The 23,093-nt window shown below is 38.6% G+C and overlaps 1 protein-coding gene across 2 annotated transcripts in view; it reads right to left on the reverse strand.

Moving 5' to 3' along the window:
- Positions 1-21,243, reverse strand: part of ONECUT1 (one cut homeobox 1) — a 34,326-nt gene extending 13,083 nt beyond the window's left edge. For both annotated transcript variants that reach the window (XM_075273471.1, XM_075273469.1), the window contains exon 1: positions 19,924-21,243. In XM_075273471.1, coding sequence (XP_075129572.1) covers positions 19,924-21,007 — 1,084 coding nt within the window. In that variant the 5' untranslated portion in view covers positions 21,008-21,243. The remainder of the gene's footprint in view (positions 1-19,923) is intronic.
- Between the last annotated feature and the right edge of the window lie 1,850 nt (positions 21,244-23,093).

Raw genomic sequence — 23,093 nt, forward strand, 5'->3', positions numbered from 1 at the left:
GACAGTGCGCTGAATTCAGCCCACTATCCGCTTTCCCATTATGTGCCCATGCTATTGGTGCCGTTACCATAGCTCTTCAGTGTCAGAAGGGTGTTTTTGACAGTTTTGTGAGGAACTCCCCTCCTGACAGTAGAGTCCATAGTGCTATACTGTGAGGGGGCGTTTCTTACCACCCAGCAATGACGCTGGGCTTTGAGGAACCCCCCCCATACTAGTCGGTGGATGAGTACTGTCAGGAGGGGGAGGGGGCACTGCAGACACTACTGTCAGGTGGGGCGTCCCTCACAGACTGTCAGGAACGCCCTTCTGACACTGAAGAGCTATGGTTACGGCACCGATATCTCCAGCCCCAGGGCACATAATGGGAAAGCAGTATATAATACTGCATGTGTCCAAGGACATGAAAGATCCTCTCTAAATCTTATCAAGCTGTTTGGTTCACCCATGGTGTGGCTGTGCCTGTCAGATCATCCACTCCACCTGTGATCACCACACATTCCTATTCTCTAAAGTTTTACAAGCCACCATAGGTGTAATTGGGTGCTCCAACTACCTTGTTCATTGACCAAGTGCACCAAACTGATAATTTCCATATGAGTTCAAAACTTATTTTCTCAGCAGTAAGATTTTGACATAAAATTTGTATGTGCACGGTCAATAATAATTGGTTTCTAAGTGATTTTGGAGGTTGTAGACCCAGAACTTAAACTAAATGATCTTTTAGGTTATTCTCCCATCTACAGATGGAGCCTCAGTCACATGTAATGGTAAGAATAGCATTGCGCTGAGTTATACTTTCCATCAAAATGACAACACTACAGCAGGCTTTTGGGCACCTTTTGTGTCTGTTGTATAAAGACTAGGACTGCATTATTGCTTCTGTTTCTGAAACCATGATGCAGAACCATGAGCACAGCATTTCTGGTTGACATATATTAGGTAGGCGCCATTTTACTTGTCAGAGTTGGAATTCTTTGGAGAACACTGTGAGCAGCAATGTTTATTGGACTTGAGTAGTAGCAGTCAGAAAAACATCCTATACGATACTTTCTTGGAATGATAAATGTTAACATTGCAATTTTCAAGGGGTCTGCCAAGGGATCAGGGGGCAACTTCCTTCTTGGTGTGTTTCATATTTACAGATGAGCGAAGGAAGGTTATTAACTCTGCACTTTTTAAGACTACATCTCCACAGCCATGATTATTCTGCAAGAAAATACAGTCCGTCTGTAGAGACTTGTTAACATTGCTGATTCCTGGATTTCTATAATAAAATACAGTATCTTCTCTATCATTTCTAATCAATCTGCCATGTTGTGTTTGTCTTCTCATGTCATAACCTATCCATAATAACCTATCCTGTCAGTAAGTGGACAAGCAGTGTAAGGGTGTACAGAAGCCTATGAAATAGGAGGTGCACCAATTGTGTCTGATATGAAATATTAAAGGTGAGATAAGTAACCTCTTCATTGCATATTCAGAAGCTTTCACCACTGACTCCAGACTATTGGGCTGCAAATGGGATCCAGATCACAAAACATCATAAATAAGGCTATAGTTGGAAAGAAAGCAGAAATCTGGTCAGTAATTTAAGTTCTCTTCTGGACCTCTTATCCATCTCTGCTCAAAACCAGAAAAATAGCTTAACCCTTCCATTCTCCACGTATCATGTTCAAAAACTGTCCAAGAAATGGAGATATGAGAAGTTTTTTTTTGACAAGATTCATAAATTGAAAATTGTCTCTGTTGAATTTACAATATTTTTCCATGTAGCAAAAATAATATTTAAAGATGGACTTACCCTTTTAACATATGTAGGGTTGGTCAACATATATGTACCCCTCAAATACCCCTGAGTCATGTACATCTAGCATAGCCATTTATACATGTTAATTATCTTATGGAAAATGGAGACCTCTGATGCTGCTAATCCCCAGAAGAAATAAAAGGTAGATTGTTTAGAATCTACCATGTTGGATCCTTGTTTATCATGGTAGTGGTCGATGGAGGTTGGTCCCATACACATTAGATTGCCAGTGTTTCTCACTGAAAGTGACACAGTCATAATAGTTTACAATCCCTATTTTGCATAGATGCTTGATGGGAAATACTTCAAAATGTGTCATATTTAAAACTGTAACATGGAAATTGCTGCTCAATCCATAGATAGCATGTCGTAGAGTGGAAGGAGCTGAGACGATTGATATATAGTTTTCTTTGAAAAGATTCAGTATAATGTATCAGTTATTCATTGGAATAAATTTCTGATCTTTCTGAGCTAAGAAGTGAAGGATGTGTTGCTATCAGTGAGTGACAGCAGCCCCTGGGACTATGCATGCAGAGATAGCTGTCAGTCAGTGATAGGACCACCTCCTTAACGTAGAAAGAGCAATGACATAAACGTATAAAATACAAGTTATTCTGAATCTTTTCTTGCAAACTTGTACATCAGTTTGCTCAGCTCTTTCTGCCATATATGCTGCCTAGAGACTATATTGCATTTTTCATGTGACAGTTTCCCTTTAAGACTTAGTGGTTCTTTAATTCCTCTTATTTCATACCCCAACAAAATGCTTTTTGAATAACCAAACTCACTTACTCATCGTGGTGCTTACAAGTGTCATACTCCGTGAAGACAAGATGAGACAAGTAGATCTGTTTTATACTGGAAACCACAAAGTACAAGTACACTCTAATAATTTCTCTGTGTACGAAGTAATGTGCACTGAAAATAAAGGTAATATGAATGGCAAGGGTAATGTCTAAATGCGGTTTTACTGTAAGGCCTCCTGATATAGTATTCTAACAATCATTTAAATGCTTTATTGAACTGCCCTGAAGCATAAATTGAGTTTATGAATTAGAATTAGTTGTACAAATTACAAGATCTACCTGTCATTTGTTTCTACAGCAGAGAACGTACTGTACAGCTGCCTGCCTTGTAGTGGAGCCCAATGCGCTAACTGCAGATGTCTGAGCATGGGAATTAAATAAACAGCTTTATGTAAATGTGCATGGTGATCGCAGTGGCCAAGGAAGAGGTCACAGATGGAATTAGCTGCTGTTTATAGTTTGAGAGGCAGCCTGGAAGGTGTCAAGACCTCAATATAGGTTCTTTGTAAGTATCAATTCCCCCCACCCTCTGCCTGGTGCTTCATTGTGAGCTAGTAACCTCTAGGGGCATCCAGAAACACTAAGCTAAATAGCTGATTTAAACCAATCTCTAAAACGTAGAAAATCATTGATTATGTTGTTTTTAGTTATTTTTTTCAGTTTACAAAGACGTCTTTACTGATGACATCATCTCCATCCAGTGATTTAAAATGAAGTATTAAACTTATTGTTTCATGATGTCCATTGACAATTGTTAACAATACCATCATAGTAATGATTATTTTTATAGTTTTATAAGAAAAACGGCTGATGGAATTGTGCTCCATCGTAACGGATTAAGAAAATACATGAAAATACATTAGCAGAAATGTAAACAAAGAATATTTAGCAGCAATTGATCTAATATTCCCTGGGACTATGTATGCCTCTTGAAAAACAAAATTGAACTGACTTAAAGGGGTTGGCCACTTTCAGACCAATATTGACAAACAAATGTATAATAAAAAGTTGAACAATTTTCCAATATACTTTCTGTATCAATTCCTAACGGTTTTCTAGATCTCTGCTTGCTGTCATTCATTCTGTTACTTCTAGAGGATAAAACTCTGACCATGGTCATGTGATTTACAGTCCATGGTCATGTGATGAGGACACAGGTGCCGCTCATTATAGTCATAGCACAATATGAGGAATTGATACAGAAAGTATATTGGAAAATTATATATCTTTTTATTGTACATTTGTTTGTCAAAATTGGTCTGAAAGTGGCCAACCCCTTTAAGTATCTTAAAACTACTTGTTTCTAATACTGTTAGGGTGTGTTCACACTACTGTGACTGCCGTCACAGGATGAAAGCAATGGACATTAAGGCTGTGGCCTCATGTTGCGGAAACGCAGCTTCTTTTGTTGTAGATTTTGCTGCGTTTTTTTGAGCCAAACCTAGGAACAGCTACAATAAGAATGGGAAATGGGAAGTTCTTACACTTCTACCTTCTGCTCAATCCACTCCTGGCTTTGGCTCAAAAAACTGCAACATAATCTGCAACAAAAAAAGCTGCGTTTCCGCAACGTGGGGCCTTACCCTAAAAGACAGAAGCTGATGGAACTTCCTTCCATCATATTTTATACGTCACAGTCAATTAGAACAGACACAGATGAAGGGGTCTCCTTCTGTGTCTTTTACTCCACTACCATTAATGTCCGTTGCTGTCAACCTATGACAGATGGCAATAATCGATTGTAATAACAGTAGTGTGACCACATTCTAAGGATAAAAAAATGTATGAAATAATGAAAAAGAAAAAAAATCCAAATGTGATGTAATGAAAAATAGATTCTTACTGATATTCACACAAAAAGTAAAAGTGGCTATTGCCATATGTAGATATTGTATTCCCACGTTACACTTTTGTTAGCTCTTTTCCATTAGACGTATGTTGCTTTTTAAGGCTCATGCATACTGCACTATTCTATTTACAGAAGCTCTGTATATCTGGTGGAACTTGAGGAACCCATTATAAGTTCCTAGTGTATAATATAGCATATAACCATATACCTGTTACTTTATATTCTACAACAAGTAATGCAGATCATACCTTTTATTCTGCTTATCCAACAAGACAAAGAAGGAACTAGTCCTGCAGTATACTTGCTAAAAATTATGTCTACTGAAAAATGGATTCTCCTTGTTTATATGTAGATGTGAGAGTGTTTTCTTAACACAATGATATATATATAAAATGTTCACATTTTTGTTACTTTGTCTCAGAAAATCTCAGTATTTGACAATGTTTCTAATTCATTTTCCTAGGAAACTAAATGTTCTTCAAAGTCCTTGTACATCTAGATAAAATTTACTGTACATTTCTGTGTTTATAAATCCAATTGAAGTGGTATTGAAGGGGTATTGAAGGGGTATAAGGAATCACGGAATCAGTGAGAGGCAAAGACAGGAGACATCTGATTGGCTATTATGATTTTAATAAAAATTTGGAATGGCAATGAATTCTGCTACTGGTATAATAGCTATTGTATTAAGGATTGTGAATTGTTTATTTAGGTAATGAAATGCACAGCCCAGTCGTGGTGTGTATGAGTGCCAGGTATCCTGTCAGTACAAATAAAAGATGGGTATATTCACCCTGTTCCTGCTGAGTATATCTGACCAGATCATAATATGATCTCACTCTGGTTCTCATGAAGGAGGTCCAATGGAGGTATGATGTCTTAAAGGAAATATTTCAATAGAAGAAACATTTAAAGTAGCTCTCTTCCAGTCTCTAGTGCCACCTAGAACTAATCCCTAGTCATGTTTAAGGCTTTTTCATGCTTGGACATTGGCACACAGGGTACCTTCCTATAGGACACACTAGAGGAGGTAAGTCAAAGCTCATTTTCACAATGAGATATTCTTCCTGTGGAATGTTGGCCTGTTTCACTGACGGGTTTATTTGCTACAATTGTATTTTTGCAGAAGCGTCTGTTGTAAGTTACTAAGCAATCACTTTGATCTGATGATAATTGTTTCCCTCATCATCATCATCATCATCACCGCTGCTTGTAAGAGAGATTCTTTCCAGTCCTTGTCAGAATAATAAATGACCTCCCAAAGTCAGACAGCGATCAGAGTCATAAAGGAATTGTTGCATTGCATTTAAAATCACTGCTGCGCGTAACATACACAAGTAAACCTAAAGATGTTTGCATGATTGTACGCCCAGCCACTTTCCAATCTGGTCGCAGCAGCCATTTGTTTTCTAATCACCTTTGGCCTACCGTTCTCTACTCAGCATTGTATTGCAGACCCTTACAGCAGTGACAGTGTTAATCTGCGGAGTCGTGTCCTCACTGGGCTAGATGTCTGCTGTACAAAGGATAGCCAGGTTGTCAAGGAAACCATCTCCAGGCTCTCATGATAGATACTGTTGTTTATAGTAATTTCACAACATGAATTATCATATCTGTCCACTGTAAATGGATTAAGTGGGTCAGAATCACCAATGTTCCTCCTATGTAAGGAAATTTTGCAAACAGAAGCAAAATTCTTAGAATGATTACGAGGCACAAGCCCATTCTGTTGTGTACAATAGATTTATGGTGACCCACCTTCTTCTCACCTCAGGTCCCCTGTTATGTCTGCATGCAGCGCTGTCAACCTATATTTGACACTGCACATTTCACAGACAACCCTGTTTTCATTCAATATAAAATAGGACGCATATTTTCCTACAGTGGTGGATGAATGGTAATTCATTTCATGTATTTCATTTCCCTATCATGCTTACTAGAGTGTGTTCTGTATATATAGGCACCCGGTGGTAGTTTATAGTGTCATTGTACCAGCTGTACACTATTCTTGACACCCTGACTGTAATGCTAGTGACAGAATCTGCACTGGAATGCATTGCCTCTTTATCCTCTAGCGTAGTATAGGCCCTGGAGGGTGGAGGGTCTGGAGGTGAAGGACCTCATGAGCTTGCAGAAGATTTATCAATGTTATCTCTGTTCCTATAACAGTTTGTGCTCCATTTAAAGTGAATCATCCTGAAGCCATCTTAATGACTAAATTAAGAAATTAATTTCCGGGCTTACTGACGATTCCCACTGGTTTAACCCTTCATGGACACATTCTTGATTCCCTTATATAAAGGAATCATTTCTCATGACAGTGGTGCTTTAAATAACAATATAACAATAACAATTTAATAATATAAAATAATAATCCCTATTCTGATAATAAAATGCAGGAACCTCCAAATCTCCTGCAGCTTCTTTATTAACATGTAAACAGGCAGCAGGAAAGTGTATGTATTTAATAAGGAGACTGTAGTCTGCTGGTAGGCATCCTTGGAAAACCCAACATATTCTTATCAGGACCATTCCATGTGATATCACTGGAATCACTGATATCATAAATTCTGCATGGTTATTGCATTCACCCACATATTTGCTGTCCTGCTTTTTAGACTTGTCAATTTTGTCTTCAGTACAGACAATATTTTCACATTATTTTTCTTTTTTTTTTCCAAAAATCTAGTTTTGTTCCACCCACAGTATTTCAAATGAATCATATTTTCTCTACTACACAGTCTATGCAGTCTAATACATTCTCTTCCCATTTTATTCTTATTTATGCATGGATATATCCAGTGGCATAATGGAAGTCTTGTGGGCCCTGGTGCAATCTATTGTCTGGTGCCCCCTACCTCATCCCTACAGCAAATTCTTGACAGTGATGGTTATGGGTGCTAAGGAGTTTAATCAACCTTAGTGTGGTTAAGGTAACCTGTGGGTCTCCTTGGTTTATCGGCCAGATGGAAGCTGCAATCTCAATACTGATGCCAGTGCCAGGCTCCTGGGTCCTGGTGCAACTGCATTCTCTGCATCCCCTCCAGATATGCCCCTGGATAAATCACTAAGTAGCCATATGATTGGTATTAAGATTACAGCTACTGGAAAGCATACAGCTTGGTATGCAAAGATAGCAGTTGCCTCATATTCTCTTGTTTCCCAAATTGCACAGTTTAATAATATAGCAATTCATGTAACAATGGAAAAATACAATGAGGAATCTTATAGCGATAGAATCACAGTATACAGTATATAATTGTCTAATTGTGTTCACTCGTGCAATTGTTAACCAGGTGAAGCTTCACTTTAAATGATCATTGTCATTCTAACTTGTGCACATATGACAACCGATGTGATCACCATCAATAGTGCAAAACATTTACCCATATAAATTATTATTTTTTTGTACTAAAAATTTTCTTCAAGGTGCTGGCCACTTGGCGTCTCCCTTCCACCCAACTTGCTGTCCATTGTCTGTTGTGAAGCGAAGTCTGTCTCTAGCAGCAGAGGCACTGAGATGGATTATAGAATAATGTGCCATTGGGCAATTCATGCACAATGCATGATGGGAAGTTAAGGACAGGATGTCCAAGTACCTTTCTCATGGCAGACTTCTCACACTGTGGTACACCCTGAGGTATCTACAGAACAGAAGTGCAATACACTTGGGAAACTGTAGTGAAGGATGAGCAAGGAATAAGGAATTGAAGTGGTGAATAGAATTCTACAGAACATAAAAAGGTTTCATAATAAAACAAACACCTTTACATTTAATATAAGCTGAAAGAGATGGATATAAATCGTAAATCATATTGTAATAGGGGACTAAAGTGATATTGAGACTGCATTTTCAGCTGTATATTAAATATATTCTACATGTGTGAATCAGATGAAACAAGTTTAGGCTAGGTTGACATCGCCATTCCTATTTCTGTTTTTGTGTTCCATTATAAGAAAAAAACAAAAATAAAGGTAGGGCCAGTTCTGTTACAACAAACACCAATGGTACCTATTGGATCATACTGGCCACCATGGGGTTTATTGTTTTTGCTGTCATGGAGTCTTACAATTTACTCCAAAGAGGTGTTTTTTCCAGCATGTTTAAGCTACTGAAGAAGACATGTACTTATACTAATATAGTGCAATGGCATCCAAAATAGATTTTTTTTTCTCCATATAATGAACAGGTGTTCATGTAGTATAACACAGTAAGGCCATTAACTTTAAAACTTCTGCATATAGTTTGCATAGGAATGAATTAGTCACCCCTATTATAAGCGGCACTGTATAAAGCTATGAGCTGTATTATGACCGATATTACTCAGCATTGACAAGGATCCCATTTGAACCAAGATTTCAAGATTTTACAATCCTACTATTTTAGCATCCACCAACAATAAGCTGATCACTGGGAGCCTTAAACAATTCTAAATGACATCAGTATGCATGTAATGTATATATATGTCAGTTATTCTATAGAAAACCCATTACTCAGCGGGAACCCTAATATTACTCAGTGGGATCCTTCTCCTCTATATAAATTCAGAATACCTTAAAAGAGAGGTATATGAAAATGGGTTTCCTAAACTGTGCAACCTTTTATTAATACCTCGCATGAGCACGACAGCTGACAGCTGACTTTGGTCATGCTTTGCGCCAATAATGTAGTGAAGGTTATGAGTTTTTTCATATAATGCAACCATACACTACAGGCAAACTTTTAGTGCGAATACTCTATGGCCGACTTTATTTCCGTGTATACAGAAGGATTGTAGATCACTGTGACTAATGGTTGGCATATATCCTCAACAAATATCTCTCCTGAGCTGCCATACCAGTCATGGATTCCGAATGGGGAAATTTTGTCCATCCTAAAATCATCAGGTTTTGCTGATGGGAACCCTAGTAATGGTATTCAAGTGCGTTATTGCATTGCATGTTTGGCGGCTACACTTCTACAGTTAAGACTACATAAGTACCAGCACACTCCTTGACACTTCATATCTACTCAACATCACATAGCTACATTATATAGCTGAAAGCATTTACCCTTCCCAAGCATAGACAAATAGACATCCCTATATGACTGAAGAAGGAATGCATTTTATGTAATTTCTGCCATTTACAGTAACTTTTTTTTGCATTTACATTTGGTACATTCCCGATGGTAAATGTGTAATACAGAAAAGGGCATGACAGCAGAGGACAGTAGGTATGATGTTATTTTAATCCCACTGATATTTTAGTCATTATTTACAGAAGGAAAGCTCTGCCATCTCTTATCTGTGTTGAGTTGATTAAGTTAGTTCTCATGGTGTAAAGACAATAGCTCACTATTCACTTAGTTTATTCATTAACAAAGAAACTCTAATGTCACATTGCGTTGTATAGGCATAGTACTGAAAGTGAGCTAATGACCAGATATAGTTCAGTGACCCTTTGAGGGGTCACTCACTGCGATATCTCCGCACACTTATTAATCATAAGGGCAGAGTTCATACCACGTATGATGTCATCTTAATGCCATGTTACCACTGACAAATGTGATTCCACTGTACATCCTTATTTCTCTAGGAAACCTTATAATAGAGTACCCAAATGGTAACCAATTGAGACTTTCAAGATGGAGACTACTTTTATTCCATGTACTGTTGAAGTAGTCATCAAAAATGGCAATGCACACCTTGTGTACTAAAGCAATGTGCAGAAAAGTGCTATGGTGAAATGTTCAAATATATGATGTTATTATATATTATTATGTATTATTATTGCACTTAATTCTGCTCTCTCCATACCTCTGTGTATATATTCTTCCAATAAATACTGTGTGTATAAACAATATATACAGCACAGAATGTCTTTAGGGGCAGTAGGACCTGTCTATCTTGGGATATCATTATATTTTCCTTAACAATTCTTGGGCATCTTTTCTTACAGCTCTTATAACATGTTCTGTTATTCCTTCTAGAATTACATGAATAAACTGACAGCTGGGCGTCACCAGTTGGGGTGTTCATACACAGTCTGACACAACCTAGACAGAGCTGACAGGTCCTAAGGTCTCCACTGCTCTAAATCCTGGTTTACTCACCATTTCTGAAGCTAGTATGTAAAAATAAGGCAATGTATGTGTCTTAAACAAAGAACTTATATATTTTTCAAAACAGATTTCTGCATATTATACCGCGCTAGAGGTTTTTATACTATAACTGGGATAGCAGTATATGTTGTATGGTCACCAGTATAATGATGATAGATTATGGAATAAAATGTATACATTAAGATTAATTTACATTTGGACATGCATTAAATGGTTCAAATTATGAGGACACTCAAACTTTATATTCCAAAACATGGGTAATAATATGAAGTTATCCACCCATGACCCTCGTATATCTACAGCAACCTGTGTATCCTAAGATCCGTTCAGATGGCAGAAAATGAAGATTCCTCTTCATTTTCTGGCTTTCCATAACTTTCACACACTGATCAGCCCCAGATGAATGGGGATGACTAGCTGAGTGTCTCACGTCCAACGTTCCATGTTTGACCAGCTGCAGAATCCACTGTGAGACTGAGCAAGAATTCTTACTTTTTCCAGCATTCTACTTGGATCTCTGCCTCCCATTGACAATAACAGGCAGATTCAGGGGAATTTGGTGCTGATTTTGAGATGGAATCCACTTCACATGAGTGCCAAATTCTTCTATGCACACATACCCTTAGAGAGTCACTGAATTTTGGAAGATGGTTGTAGAATTCATGTCCATTTAGGCACAAGATTATTGGTGTCCCTGGGGGCTTGAATGATATGGCGTGGCCTGCCACTGATATCAGAGATTATTTCTAATGGTTTATAGTTATCAGTGGTATATGAAAGACATGGCAAACTCAGAAACCACTTCTATTGGCGTAGATTTGTAGAAGGAATCACTGCCATAGTAAATCTCCCTATATGGAAGATTGTGAAAGCCCAGTCTCTAGGAGTGGTATTCGCATACTTTACCCTAGTTCTCTAATTCTTTAGATAGGTTGTTAAAATATTTTTCCAATAATTATAAATATAAGCAGATTGTGATAGAAAGTAACACATATCTCTATGATATAATGTGTCATCAACCACAAGGACCTTCAGATTTTCGCATCATGGTTACTATGGTATATCTTTGTTATTATAGTGGTTGTTTCTTAGGGATATATGAACACTATTGCATCAACTAGTGATATATTAAATTGCAAACATATTAATATAATAATATAATTATCTTAATGACAGGAAACACAATACATTGCTGATAGCTGACAGTATCTACAGTACATTATCATATTTCCTGTATTTGTGCCTATGAACTATATTATGGACAATCACTAATTATCGGATGCCAGGTTATCTATCCATGAAGACAATGAGGATGCTTGGTAAATGGATAGAATAATATAGATGGCAATAAGATATTCTGGTGCATGGGATATTAGATAATGATATCATTGTGTTACTCCTCAATGTCATTTCATATACATGACTCATTATATTCAGAAACCTTCAGATGACACAGTGAGAAGTGACCTCATTTATTCTCAGGGGATAAAGAATTTATACAAATTCTCTAAAGGTAAAAGAGTTTCCCCTTAATGTATCTAGAAAGATAGCTACATTTAGTTGTCTATGTCTGCTGCACAAAATAGATGTTCAATTGGAAGCCATTGTGTTGTTATATGGCGTATCCTGGGTCCTGAATAGTGTATAGCTTTCCAATGTTGTGTCGTGTAACAGTGGCTTCACTGCTGCATCAAGTGAAGCAAACACATCACAGGAATGTATAGAGTTGTACTTTTTATATAACTCAATGGGACCAATTTATTCAGTGTGTCTTAACCATGTCTGTGCATTGGCGCAAGATGCACCAGAATTATTAAGAGTCTCTGGCCTCTGAATAATACAGACGCCTTGCTGCAGGTCTCCTGCACCAGAAGTGAAATCTACGCCAGTCAACAACAGGCCTAGATTACTGCTATAAGTCATGCCATTTTATAATAAACCTGATGGCCTAGATTTCCACCTAGCTCTGCTCCCTTTTTGAAAAGTGTTGAGCGGGGGAAACAGTTGCAATCTTTGCTTAAAAAAAAAACGTGTTGCAAAAATCGTGACCTTTTTTATACCTCGTTTGTCAGAAAAGGCATAGGGCATGATATATTGGCCCCAAATGTATCTGCACCTCAGAAATAGACAAATTTGCGCTTTTTGCAACTTTGGAACAACTTACAAAAGCTGCGATAACTTTTTTCATTTCCCTCTCTTGGAAGAGATTCCAAACAGAGAAGACTTATGTTAAGACTTATCTGAAATCATAGTAAGATGTTATAAGCCCTATGTATTGTCTATACAGCACAGTTTGTATAGTATAGAATAAACATTGAGGCAGATTGCTTCTCTTTATTCTAGTTGATAACCTACATGAAATTCTGCATGTATTGTAACTACTAAGACACAAGTTTGATCTCCTCAAAGAATTAAATGAAGCAGTCAGCAAATAAATAGTCCAATGCCATTGGTGATGGTTAGGCAGTCTGTAAACACCTTACCAAAGTTCTACAGTCCACAAAATGTCACTTGCATGGAATTACCAGTCACTGATGGGATAAAGCATAAGAAATGTTACTATGGGTACAACTACAGACTAAGTTAGACACATAATGCTTTAGTTTGGTTGAAGGCCATACATGCTCTCAAGCCATTGACACATTAAAGAGTTTTTCTTGAGGTTTTGTCACCTGAAAATTGGATATTTTTTTTTTTTTGGAATTGTAAGCCATTTTACTTTGTTTTTTTTTGCTATAATAGAAGTCACAGCTTGACACTGGTACAACTAACAATTTTAGACACATTGTTAAAGTGGATGTAGTTATCATACTTCCTAAATGTTATGAAATTTGCACATGTTACACAATTAGGTCTCACATGGTTTGTCCAAGATAGTATAATATTATTATGATTGTATATATTACCAGTTATATAGATCCAGATAGGAGGTGACAACTAAGTTTAGCTGGCCATCCTCTTGTTATACTGGGACCCAATGAGATGAATGTGTTCAGAAGTGCTCCTTGTAGTAGAATGTCTAAAATTTACCATTGGATTCACCATTATTTTTTTGTGTAGACGGGTGAATAAGTAGATGGTAATTTCTAGGTAGATCACCCCAATAACTAATATAATGGCCAAGTAGTTAGAGCTTCCATAAACATTGGCAACCCAAAAGTCTGGATCCAACAGCAGGTATCTAGGTGAATTAGCCAGAAGCCTCCTGGGACTTGGCTTGTTTTGCTATTAGGGTTGTTGTGAGTATTCATCAGCTGTTGGTGAACAATACAGGCCCTGCATTATTTCCTTTATGGAATATTAGGGCATATAAAGTTTTTCTCCATTGTAATAAACACTGCAGCAAAGTATGGCCCGTAGCTGAGCCATTGCAGGCCAATTTCCCTTGTATGGAGGAGGCCATACTGTTGATTGGATAATACCCGATTTTTCAAAGAAGTGTAAGGTCATTGTACTTTTTTGGATTATATATAACTATGTAAAAGTGTCTCTATAGGATTAAGAAGCATTGTATAATCCCAGTAATCTAGTTCACACTTTGAAACGCCACTGTCATATAACAAAAGAGATTACTAACTTTATTTCTGAAATGAGCCAAAATAATAATAAATCCAGAAAGTGCCCCAAACTGCTAGGAGACAAAAACTATTGAAGTGTCGATGATATCTGAACATTAAATCTTTTTTTTATAATACAGTGAAACCCCTTAGAGATGAACATCTAAGATTTTAATAATATACTGTAAGTGGAATTATGTCCCACAAAACCTTGTCTGAATAAGGGGGTGGTCTTCTCAGAGAAGGGGTCTTTTGGAGAATGTTCACTTTATTCAGTATGTAAGCCATAATTTCTTACCATGGTTCTGTATATTGTATTTCATGTCTGCAGGTTTTATGGTAAATGACTATAGCACTGAGATCAGATTTCTATTGTAACTACTGATGAAAATCCCTGCTCCACATCTAAGGATACAACATCCCTCATTATGACTTGTAGCTTGCTACCAATTCTCTGAACACAAGCAACATAGCATTGCCTGCATTTATTATGGTGCCATGTATTATGGATGACCATGTACAGCATTTATTCCTATCCTGGTGTTGTTTCAGGGCCTTCGATGAGTTAAATCCAATCCAGAGATACAAATGAGCAATGTGAAATGTGTAAATCTCAGACTCTTGGCCTCTTTATGTATTGCCTAATATATCTATCATACTTTTACCAAGCAACATAACAGAGGCCTTATCAATAAGATTTGGATACGGTGGATTGGTTAATTGCTATGGTGCAGTCTAGTGGAATTGAAGACTACCTGACATTATGTTTATATGATGCTTCCTTGCGGGATGGCAACAGGTGTACAGGAAGATCAAATAGAATTCAATGTTAGTCCTTTCGAAGGGTTGTAATGATCAGAATACATATGTCATGACACAGGCCCATCTGTCCCAATTAGATCAGAAGTAATTGTATTGTAAGGATAATTCAATTCATTAAAAGATGGTGAAGAACACGAGAACTTACTACTTACTTAGGAGATATATTGCTATGTCTATTGAAAAAGGAGAGTAATCAGTTATCATAATAGGGTGAACAAGGACCTTCAGAACATATAGGCAAACTGAGAAATAAGAGGTCAGGAAAAGTGAGCAAACACATCACATTTTACATGGTTTATTATTTATTATTATGTAAGACCAACTAATATGTACACTCTATCTATCTATCTATCTATCTATCATCTATCTATCTAATCCATCTATCTGCAATATGTAATACTTCAGTGGTCTTGGTGTTGATTCCAAAGAAACTAGATACACTGGGCATCCATGACTTGCATTACTGAAGTATGAATACTTTATGAACTCGCTAAATATATATATTTTTAGGAAGATCTATTATTCAGCAAAGTTCTCCTGGAAGAAGACATCTCTAAAATATTGGGGGGGATTTATAAAGTTCTGCACTCCTGGTGTAAAATAGTTACAAAGCAACTTTTGTGCTTGTTTGTACAAAACGTTTGCAACTTTTTACATTTTTTTACCACTCACTCCACTTTTAAGAACTGGGTGGGAACATGGGCGTGGTTAGCCCATCTAGTTGTCTGTACACCGGATTCCTAAAAGTCGCCATGCTTGTCACAATTTCATTCCAGTGTAGTGACATCTGCAAAAGTTTTAAACTTACAGTTGCATGAAATGTATCAAATATCAGGAACATTTAAGAATTTTGCTGCAAATTACGGCAATGCAGAATTAAAAAAAAAACTGAATTTAAACCTTCCCTTCTAGATAAATTCCCCCCAAAGTTTTCGAAAAGTTAAAAGATGTACAAATTTGTATCTATGTTTAACCAAATCTGGTATTAGCATGTTTTAATATGTCATATACTATGATTTATATATGAGAAATTGATCCTAATAAAGTTTGGAGGTTTAGTAGTGTGTAGAGCGATCAGTTTGTAAACACCACAACCTCTGTTACCTGCACTTATGCCCTTTGATACTAAACAGTACTTATCTGATTGTGTACAACAGTCTCAATGCCTTATGGTGGAGTTGTATAACTAGAAGTAAAGGACTTAAGCTATTGCCACTTATTATACTACTGTTCAACAACTTGTTAATTCATTAATATCAGAAATAAATAATCTATGAAATGCCCTGACTATATAAAACAATATTGTTATTGTGTTTAGTGAAGTTTCCTTCAGGCACTTTACCAATTTACTGGAGGGATATATATACAGTAAGGCCCAAAACAAGCCATAGCTCATTGCAGGTTATGACAATTTTCACATTTATTTTTACACAATTATCAAAAAAATATTTTGGATGTATAAAAGACTGTGGCTGTCAGGGTACAAAAACTTCAGCAGAGAACTGACTTTTATTACTTGTTTCACTTCCAGTTTGAAATGGCTTCTGTCCCAGGATTCATGAAAAACGAATACAAAACTCTATATAATAAAAAGTTAAATAAGGAGATACTACTGCTACTATTATTACTAATATCGCTATTGTTATCTATTATAATATATACAATTTTCTAATCTCGTCGCTAATATTCCTCCATTTCAGTCCTTAGTTTTAGTGAAGAATTTAGACAGTTGAAGAATTATTTATTATTTGTATTTTGATCATTTTTAGGGAATCTTTGTATTTGTTTACATGTATAGAAGGTGTTAAGTAAGTCATTTATAAATTATTTCTAGATTCAATCTACAAATTATATGATTGTACAGTCATTTGTGAAATGTGGCTGAAGACTCAGAAATCCTGGAACCGTGGACTTATATTGATTAGCAAATCCGTCCAGTCCTAGAAAGAGATAGGCCTACATTAAACCACAAAACTAAATCCAATTGAGTGTAAAGAAAATGCCTAAACTGAATGTGTTTGATGCCCATTGTGAAAAAATGAGAGTAAACCCCAAGTGTGTGGAATAACATGGATTGAATCAGAGAACACAAGCAACCTCTGGACACCAACAGAGGCCTATTATGGCAGAAAATCATTTCAATCTAAACTGAGGCCCAGAAACAAATGTAAAATGACATACTGGTCTCAGGGTAGGTTGACACCACTAAAGTAAAACATATGCACTGGTATTTTTCAAAACTTGCACTTAGCCTATCCACTGTACTGCATTCATCTGCAGAGATGTCCAAGTCTCAAAAGCACAAAAAGACTTCTGCCGCACACACAAGAGACACATGCTGTATATACTGTATGCTATATAACAATGACAGAAAACAGAAATGCTATTCAATTATGTGTTGGTTATTCATTGAAAATCTAATGATGGCAAGTAGTTTATTGTGAGATTCTGAATCTTTATTCACACTTCAAGTAGGGCTGTGAACTAAAATAAAATCAGAAAAATAATAAAGCAGAAAAAAAACAGAACAAAATATTCTACAGCCACCAAAAAGCCTTGTAATACAATCTAAATAATTTTTTTTAGCAATAGATAGTTGTAAACGAATCTAGCAAAATAATAAGCAAAATGTAAAAAACACTAAGTTTAAACCAATTTTTTTTTAAATAAAATTATACAGCACTTTTTAAATAATAATAGTAATAATAATTATAATAAGAGTGATAGCAATAATAATAATAATAATTATTATTATTATTATTATTATGAATACTACTATTTAGTTAGTATACCATTATATTATTATATTCAACATTCTACATTTAGCTGTGCAAGTATTCTATCTGCTAGAAATATATCTGCTTTAACAATCACTGTTTAGAATTATTGATTTTTTACCATGCAAATAGAATTTAAACCAAAACGAAAGAAAGGAAACTGAAGTAACCATGTGCAAGACCAAAAAATATCCTGCCTCTACTTACAAAAACACACAAACATTACCATACACATTCAACTACAATAAATATAACTATATATTTATATAATATATTTATATATATATATATATATATATATATATATATATATATATATATATATATACACATATATACACATATAGTGCATGTGCTTGTAGATTTATAGGGTTTTATTGGATTTGTAATATTCTGATTCTACAGATGAAATATTTTAATGAATTTTAGAACAAATATCCATCAATATTTCCTATATATATGCGGCTGTGTAAATCTGTGATATATATATATATACATATGTGTGTGTGATGCGTCCTATGCATTTGTATGCAGTAAGTGAGCAGCTCTCTCCAGCAGACTCTCTAGATTGGCAGATTAATGCCCAGATAACGCCATGAAGGGGATCCTACATTCTAATTCCAGCGCTTGTTTCCACTATTGATCCATGTAAATAAATGGAGATTCTATTCCACCAAATTGCCGTAAAATACACTGTAAATCGAAGAGAGCTGCATCTTATCAATCGGGAATCGCCGAGGAGTTTACAAGTTCTTGTTTCCCTTCCACTTGTGGACACTGCTTTTATTCCATGCAATGCAATATGTACAAATCTGTGCATTTATATAGATGTGGGCTTTACTTGTAGAATGACTGTTCCAGCTGTACAGGCTGCATTCTGGCATTGTGCAGCAGTGTAATGAGTTTACTTATAGTAGGAAATATCAGCTGTATCCTATATAAGAGCGCACTGTGCAGCTATGTCTGTATAGTAAGAGAATAATAGTAGATAGTAGAGATCACAATATAGGGGTACATCACAGAGCACATAACCTGTAATATAGGGGGCTACTCCCTCCCAGTGCTGTGTGTGGAGCAAATCTCTGCTAGTGACAGCACCTCACACTGCCTGCCTGCCTGCCTGCCATTCTTCAGGGACGGATTAATGAAGAGCTGCCAGTTAATTAATCCCTCAAATAAGACTCTGCTTTCTATTAAACTCCGGGAATCACTTATTGCACACATCTGCATGGGGCACAGATTAGGCTTCAGGCATGCTACACAGACCCTACAGTATAGTAGTAATAATACTACTACTAGTAATAACAATAGTAAGTACATCAGGCTCAGGTGCATACTGGAGAGGAATGATAAAAATGAGGAATTAAAGTAACCCATGCAGTCCTGTGTAGGATCCAGCACCCTATTATCCTCTGCACTAGACCTCACGTTAAAAAGTGGATCCTGTCACAGTTCCACTTAACATAAGTATATGACATGCTGAAACAAAGACAAGCTCCCTGACAGCTAGCAATCCAGCAATTCAGCTCCCCTTCCATCACTCCACTGTAGTGTTCACAAGGTATACACATGAAATCGCCATAGACATCCTACTATTACTAAATAATCCTATTCACACATGCTAGTCCTTATTTATAGCATCATGTTGTCTATTTACATGCTGCTACTTGCACTGGCTCAGTGTAAACGTCTCTGCGAGTATTGATTTATCGATTAGCAGATAGGTATCAATCAATCAATCAATCGATATTAACTGTTTGACAAAGACAATGGGTGGGAGATAAGAGTGGGATCTGCCCCATTTTCTATATACTATTTCCACTTTAAACTGAATGCTAGGAAATAATAGTGTTTTCAGGCACAGTCAGTTGCTGCAGTGGGACTGAGAATAGACCTGCTCTTGACTGTAGACGACCCTATTGTATGGTGGTGGACATGGTGAGATGGTGAAGAATGCAGTAATGGCAGGAGATGACCCTCTCAAGAATACAAGGATGCAGGTGGTGTATATAATGCTCCACACAAAGGACACAGAGGGTGGATGAGACTATATGGACCCATCTACCAGTAGAAGTGGCAGAGTACAGGGCACTATTGTGCAAGAAAGCACCTAAGCAGCAGTGAAGGAGGAAGAGTCAGGTCCCAAAAGCCTTGAGAGATGAGAGTACAATAGAAGGGCTACATATTGGGGAGGGGGCTCACCTGCTAGCCTGAGAGCTGACATCCTCTGGAATTCAGGCTCCTGGAGCCACTTCCACATCCTACGAAAGGTCTCCCGGCCGGATTTGAGTTTGCTCCAAGGTTTGGGGTTCCTCAGCAGATCTGAGAGGGTCCCTTGTGAGCGGCACAGCACCCTCTGGGCAAAGATGGCCTGGGGGATGCTGTACCGCTTGAGCTCGGTGGTGATTCTCTGAGCTACTTCTTTGGTATTGATTTCTTCCATTTGCCCTGAATTACTTCCATTGTTGACTTGTGATCCAGTCACAGATGAAGGGTTTTGCTCCCTGGTGGAGCCCAGGATTTGCCCGTGAGTTTGGGCATTTAAATGGGCATGAGGGTGATGGGGGATCCCGTTGATAGGCACCATGCCAGCAGATGGCGGGGTGAGATGTTGTTCTCCATGCCTTGTCAACATGGCAGGATGATGGGCTTCAAAGCCATTGGGGGTGAGCATTTTCTCAGTAGGCATGGTGGCACTGGGGTGAGGGTAGTGAGGCAAGCCTTGCTGGGCATTGTGGATGCCCCCCAGACCAGATCCGGAGAGCGGTGACAAGCTTTGTCCCATGCCAGTGACCTCCTTGTGGTAGGGGGTGTAGAGATTGTTCATAGAAGTCAGCCCTCTGTCATCCCTCATGAGGGTGAAGCTGCCGCTGACATTGCCCGGTATCCGCTGGTGGGGGTGATGGTGATGGTGGTGGTGGTGGTGATGGGGGAACTTGTCCGAGACGGTGGATATGGGTGGCAGGGGCTGCAGAGGGGTGAGGGTGGTGTAGGTGCTGCTCATACTCATGCCCGGCGGGGTGTCACACGCCATGGTCATGGTGGGGTGCAGTGCCCCCGTTAAGGCATGGTCTGGGGGTCTGTGGTGGTGGTGGTGGTATTCTCCTCCGTCCAGGATAGAAGCCATGCCCATGGATCTGGGGTGAGCAGCCAGGTGGTTGCTGCGGTGGCTCACCGCTCCTCTGTGGTGGGGGCTGCCGGTCATCAGATCAGCAGTGGACGGTACCGGATCATGGCTCACCCCGTGCAGATCGCCAATATTGTCCATGGTCAGCTGAGCGTTCATGATGAGACGTGCAGGCGTGTGGACAGCACATGTATGTGGCGTGTGGGGGACACGTCCCGGCCGGGAATAGTGAGCGGCGGCTTCACATGGAACTTGTCCTCGGCTCCACGAATCACCATTAGATAGACTGCACTTATTGTCAGGGTCCTCTAAGGCCCGGTCCCCTCTAGCAGAGCAGCGGCACCGGCAGCAGTGATTGCAGTCTGCACAGTCCCCTCGCCATCTCCTGCCATGTCCCTCACTGATCAATGTGTAGTCACTGAGCTGCTGCCCCTGCAGCTGGCAAGCCACACCGCGCCTGCGCACTGGAGAGCAGAGCCCAGTCCTGTCACATCACTCCCACTCCTAATGAGGCTTCTATTTACCATGTACACGCCAGATCCCAGCCAGTACATACACTGCCATACCTAGAGGTACCCCATACTTGTGTGCAGGTGAGGCAGTCTATTGTTCCCTGGAAGCAGCCATTACAGGCACTGGTCATCTAGACAGCCCAGAAAATATTTCACACATGTATGAAAGAGCTTCATAGAATATATATATATATATATATATATATATATATATATATATATATATATATATATATATATATACATACATATATATCTCCCTGCTTTGCTTTGTATGTGAGGTCCCCCTTTAAGAATCACAGCAGTCATACATACACATCTATTAGATATATTAACCCCTGCTTATTGCACAATGCCTGCTGGGACTTGTAGCGCTACCTATTATACTAGATGAAGATTGTAGTTGTCTGTGCTGCACACATGAGCAGCCTGTGCCTAGATATCTGCTGGGACTTGTAGTTCTGTATGGAATAGTAGTAGTATTGTTAATAGACACAGTGGCACTGTCCCCTGCACCTCCCAGCCTGTCAGCAGCCAGTGGAGTCCTCACATCTCCATGGCCCTCCCATTTGGTGACTTTGCATTATAAGTGCCTTGTGCTGCTGCTCAAATTGAATTTTAATTTTAACTTCCGGGTTTCCTCTCTACTCATTACATCAAGGCGATTCCTATTAACCAGGCACCTTCTTGGCACAGCCTGGCATCTTGTATCTGCCACATCTCCTAGTGAGGAAAGCAGCACTGATATAGTATGTGATCTGCAATGAATTTGACTACTAACCAGCAATACTTTGTATCTCACTCATATTCTCTATGTATCAGGACTGGGGTCATTAGTTTGTCCCCTGAATTGTGGGATCAGCACTGGTCATTTCAGGGGCTATGCAGGTGTCAGAAGGAGACCCCACAGCAAGGACAGATTTGTCCATTGTGTAAATCTCAGTGTCCCCTCTCTCAGCTACAAGCATGGTCAGCCGCACTTTAACCCCTTCCAACATAACGAATCATTCCAAATAGTCCATAGATCTCTTTTTTCAATTCGATATTTATTAAATGATTTTTACCACTAGCAGGATGCGATGGGCTGGTTAGAAAATCATTTAATGATATTAAACAGTGATGTGAATGTGATGGAGAATATTACTAAACATTGATCAGATAATGTATCTGTCCATGACACTAAGCTGAGGCTAATTACCAGCGGTATAGTGAGGGAGACTGGAGGAGCGACTCATACTCACTGCCAGAGACAGGGGGACTGGAGGATCCACTCACACTCACTGCCAGAGACAGGATGACTGGAGGAGCCACTCACACTCACTGCCAGAGACAGGGGGATTGGAGGAGCCACTCACACTCACTGCCACAGACAGGGAGACTGGAGGAGCCACTCACACTCACTGCCAGAGACAGGGGGATTGGAGGAGCCACTCACACTCACTGCCAGAGACAGGAGGACTGGAGGAGCCACTCACACTCACTGCTAGAGACAGGGAGACTGGAGGAGCCACTCACACTCACTGCCACAGACAGGGGGACTGATGGAGCCACTCACTCTCACTGCCAAAGACAGGAGGACTCGAGGAGACGCTCACACTCACTGCCAGAGACATGGGGACCTGGCTTGGAGAGCAAACACATTTACATTAAATCAGCCCAGATCAATGCCGGATAATAATCTATTCACAATACACAGGCACGCATCCTACACAAAATTTATATATATATATATA

This window comes from Leptodactylus fuscus, chromosome 5 (genome assembly GCF_031893055.1).
Source record: "Leptodactylus fuscus isolate aLepFus1 chromosome 5, aLepFus1.hap2, whole genome shotgun sequence".
Taxonomy (NCBI): domain Eukaryota; kingdom Metazoa; phylum Chordata; class Amphibia; order Anura; family Leptodactylidae; genus Leptodactylus; species Leptodactylus fuscus.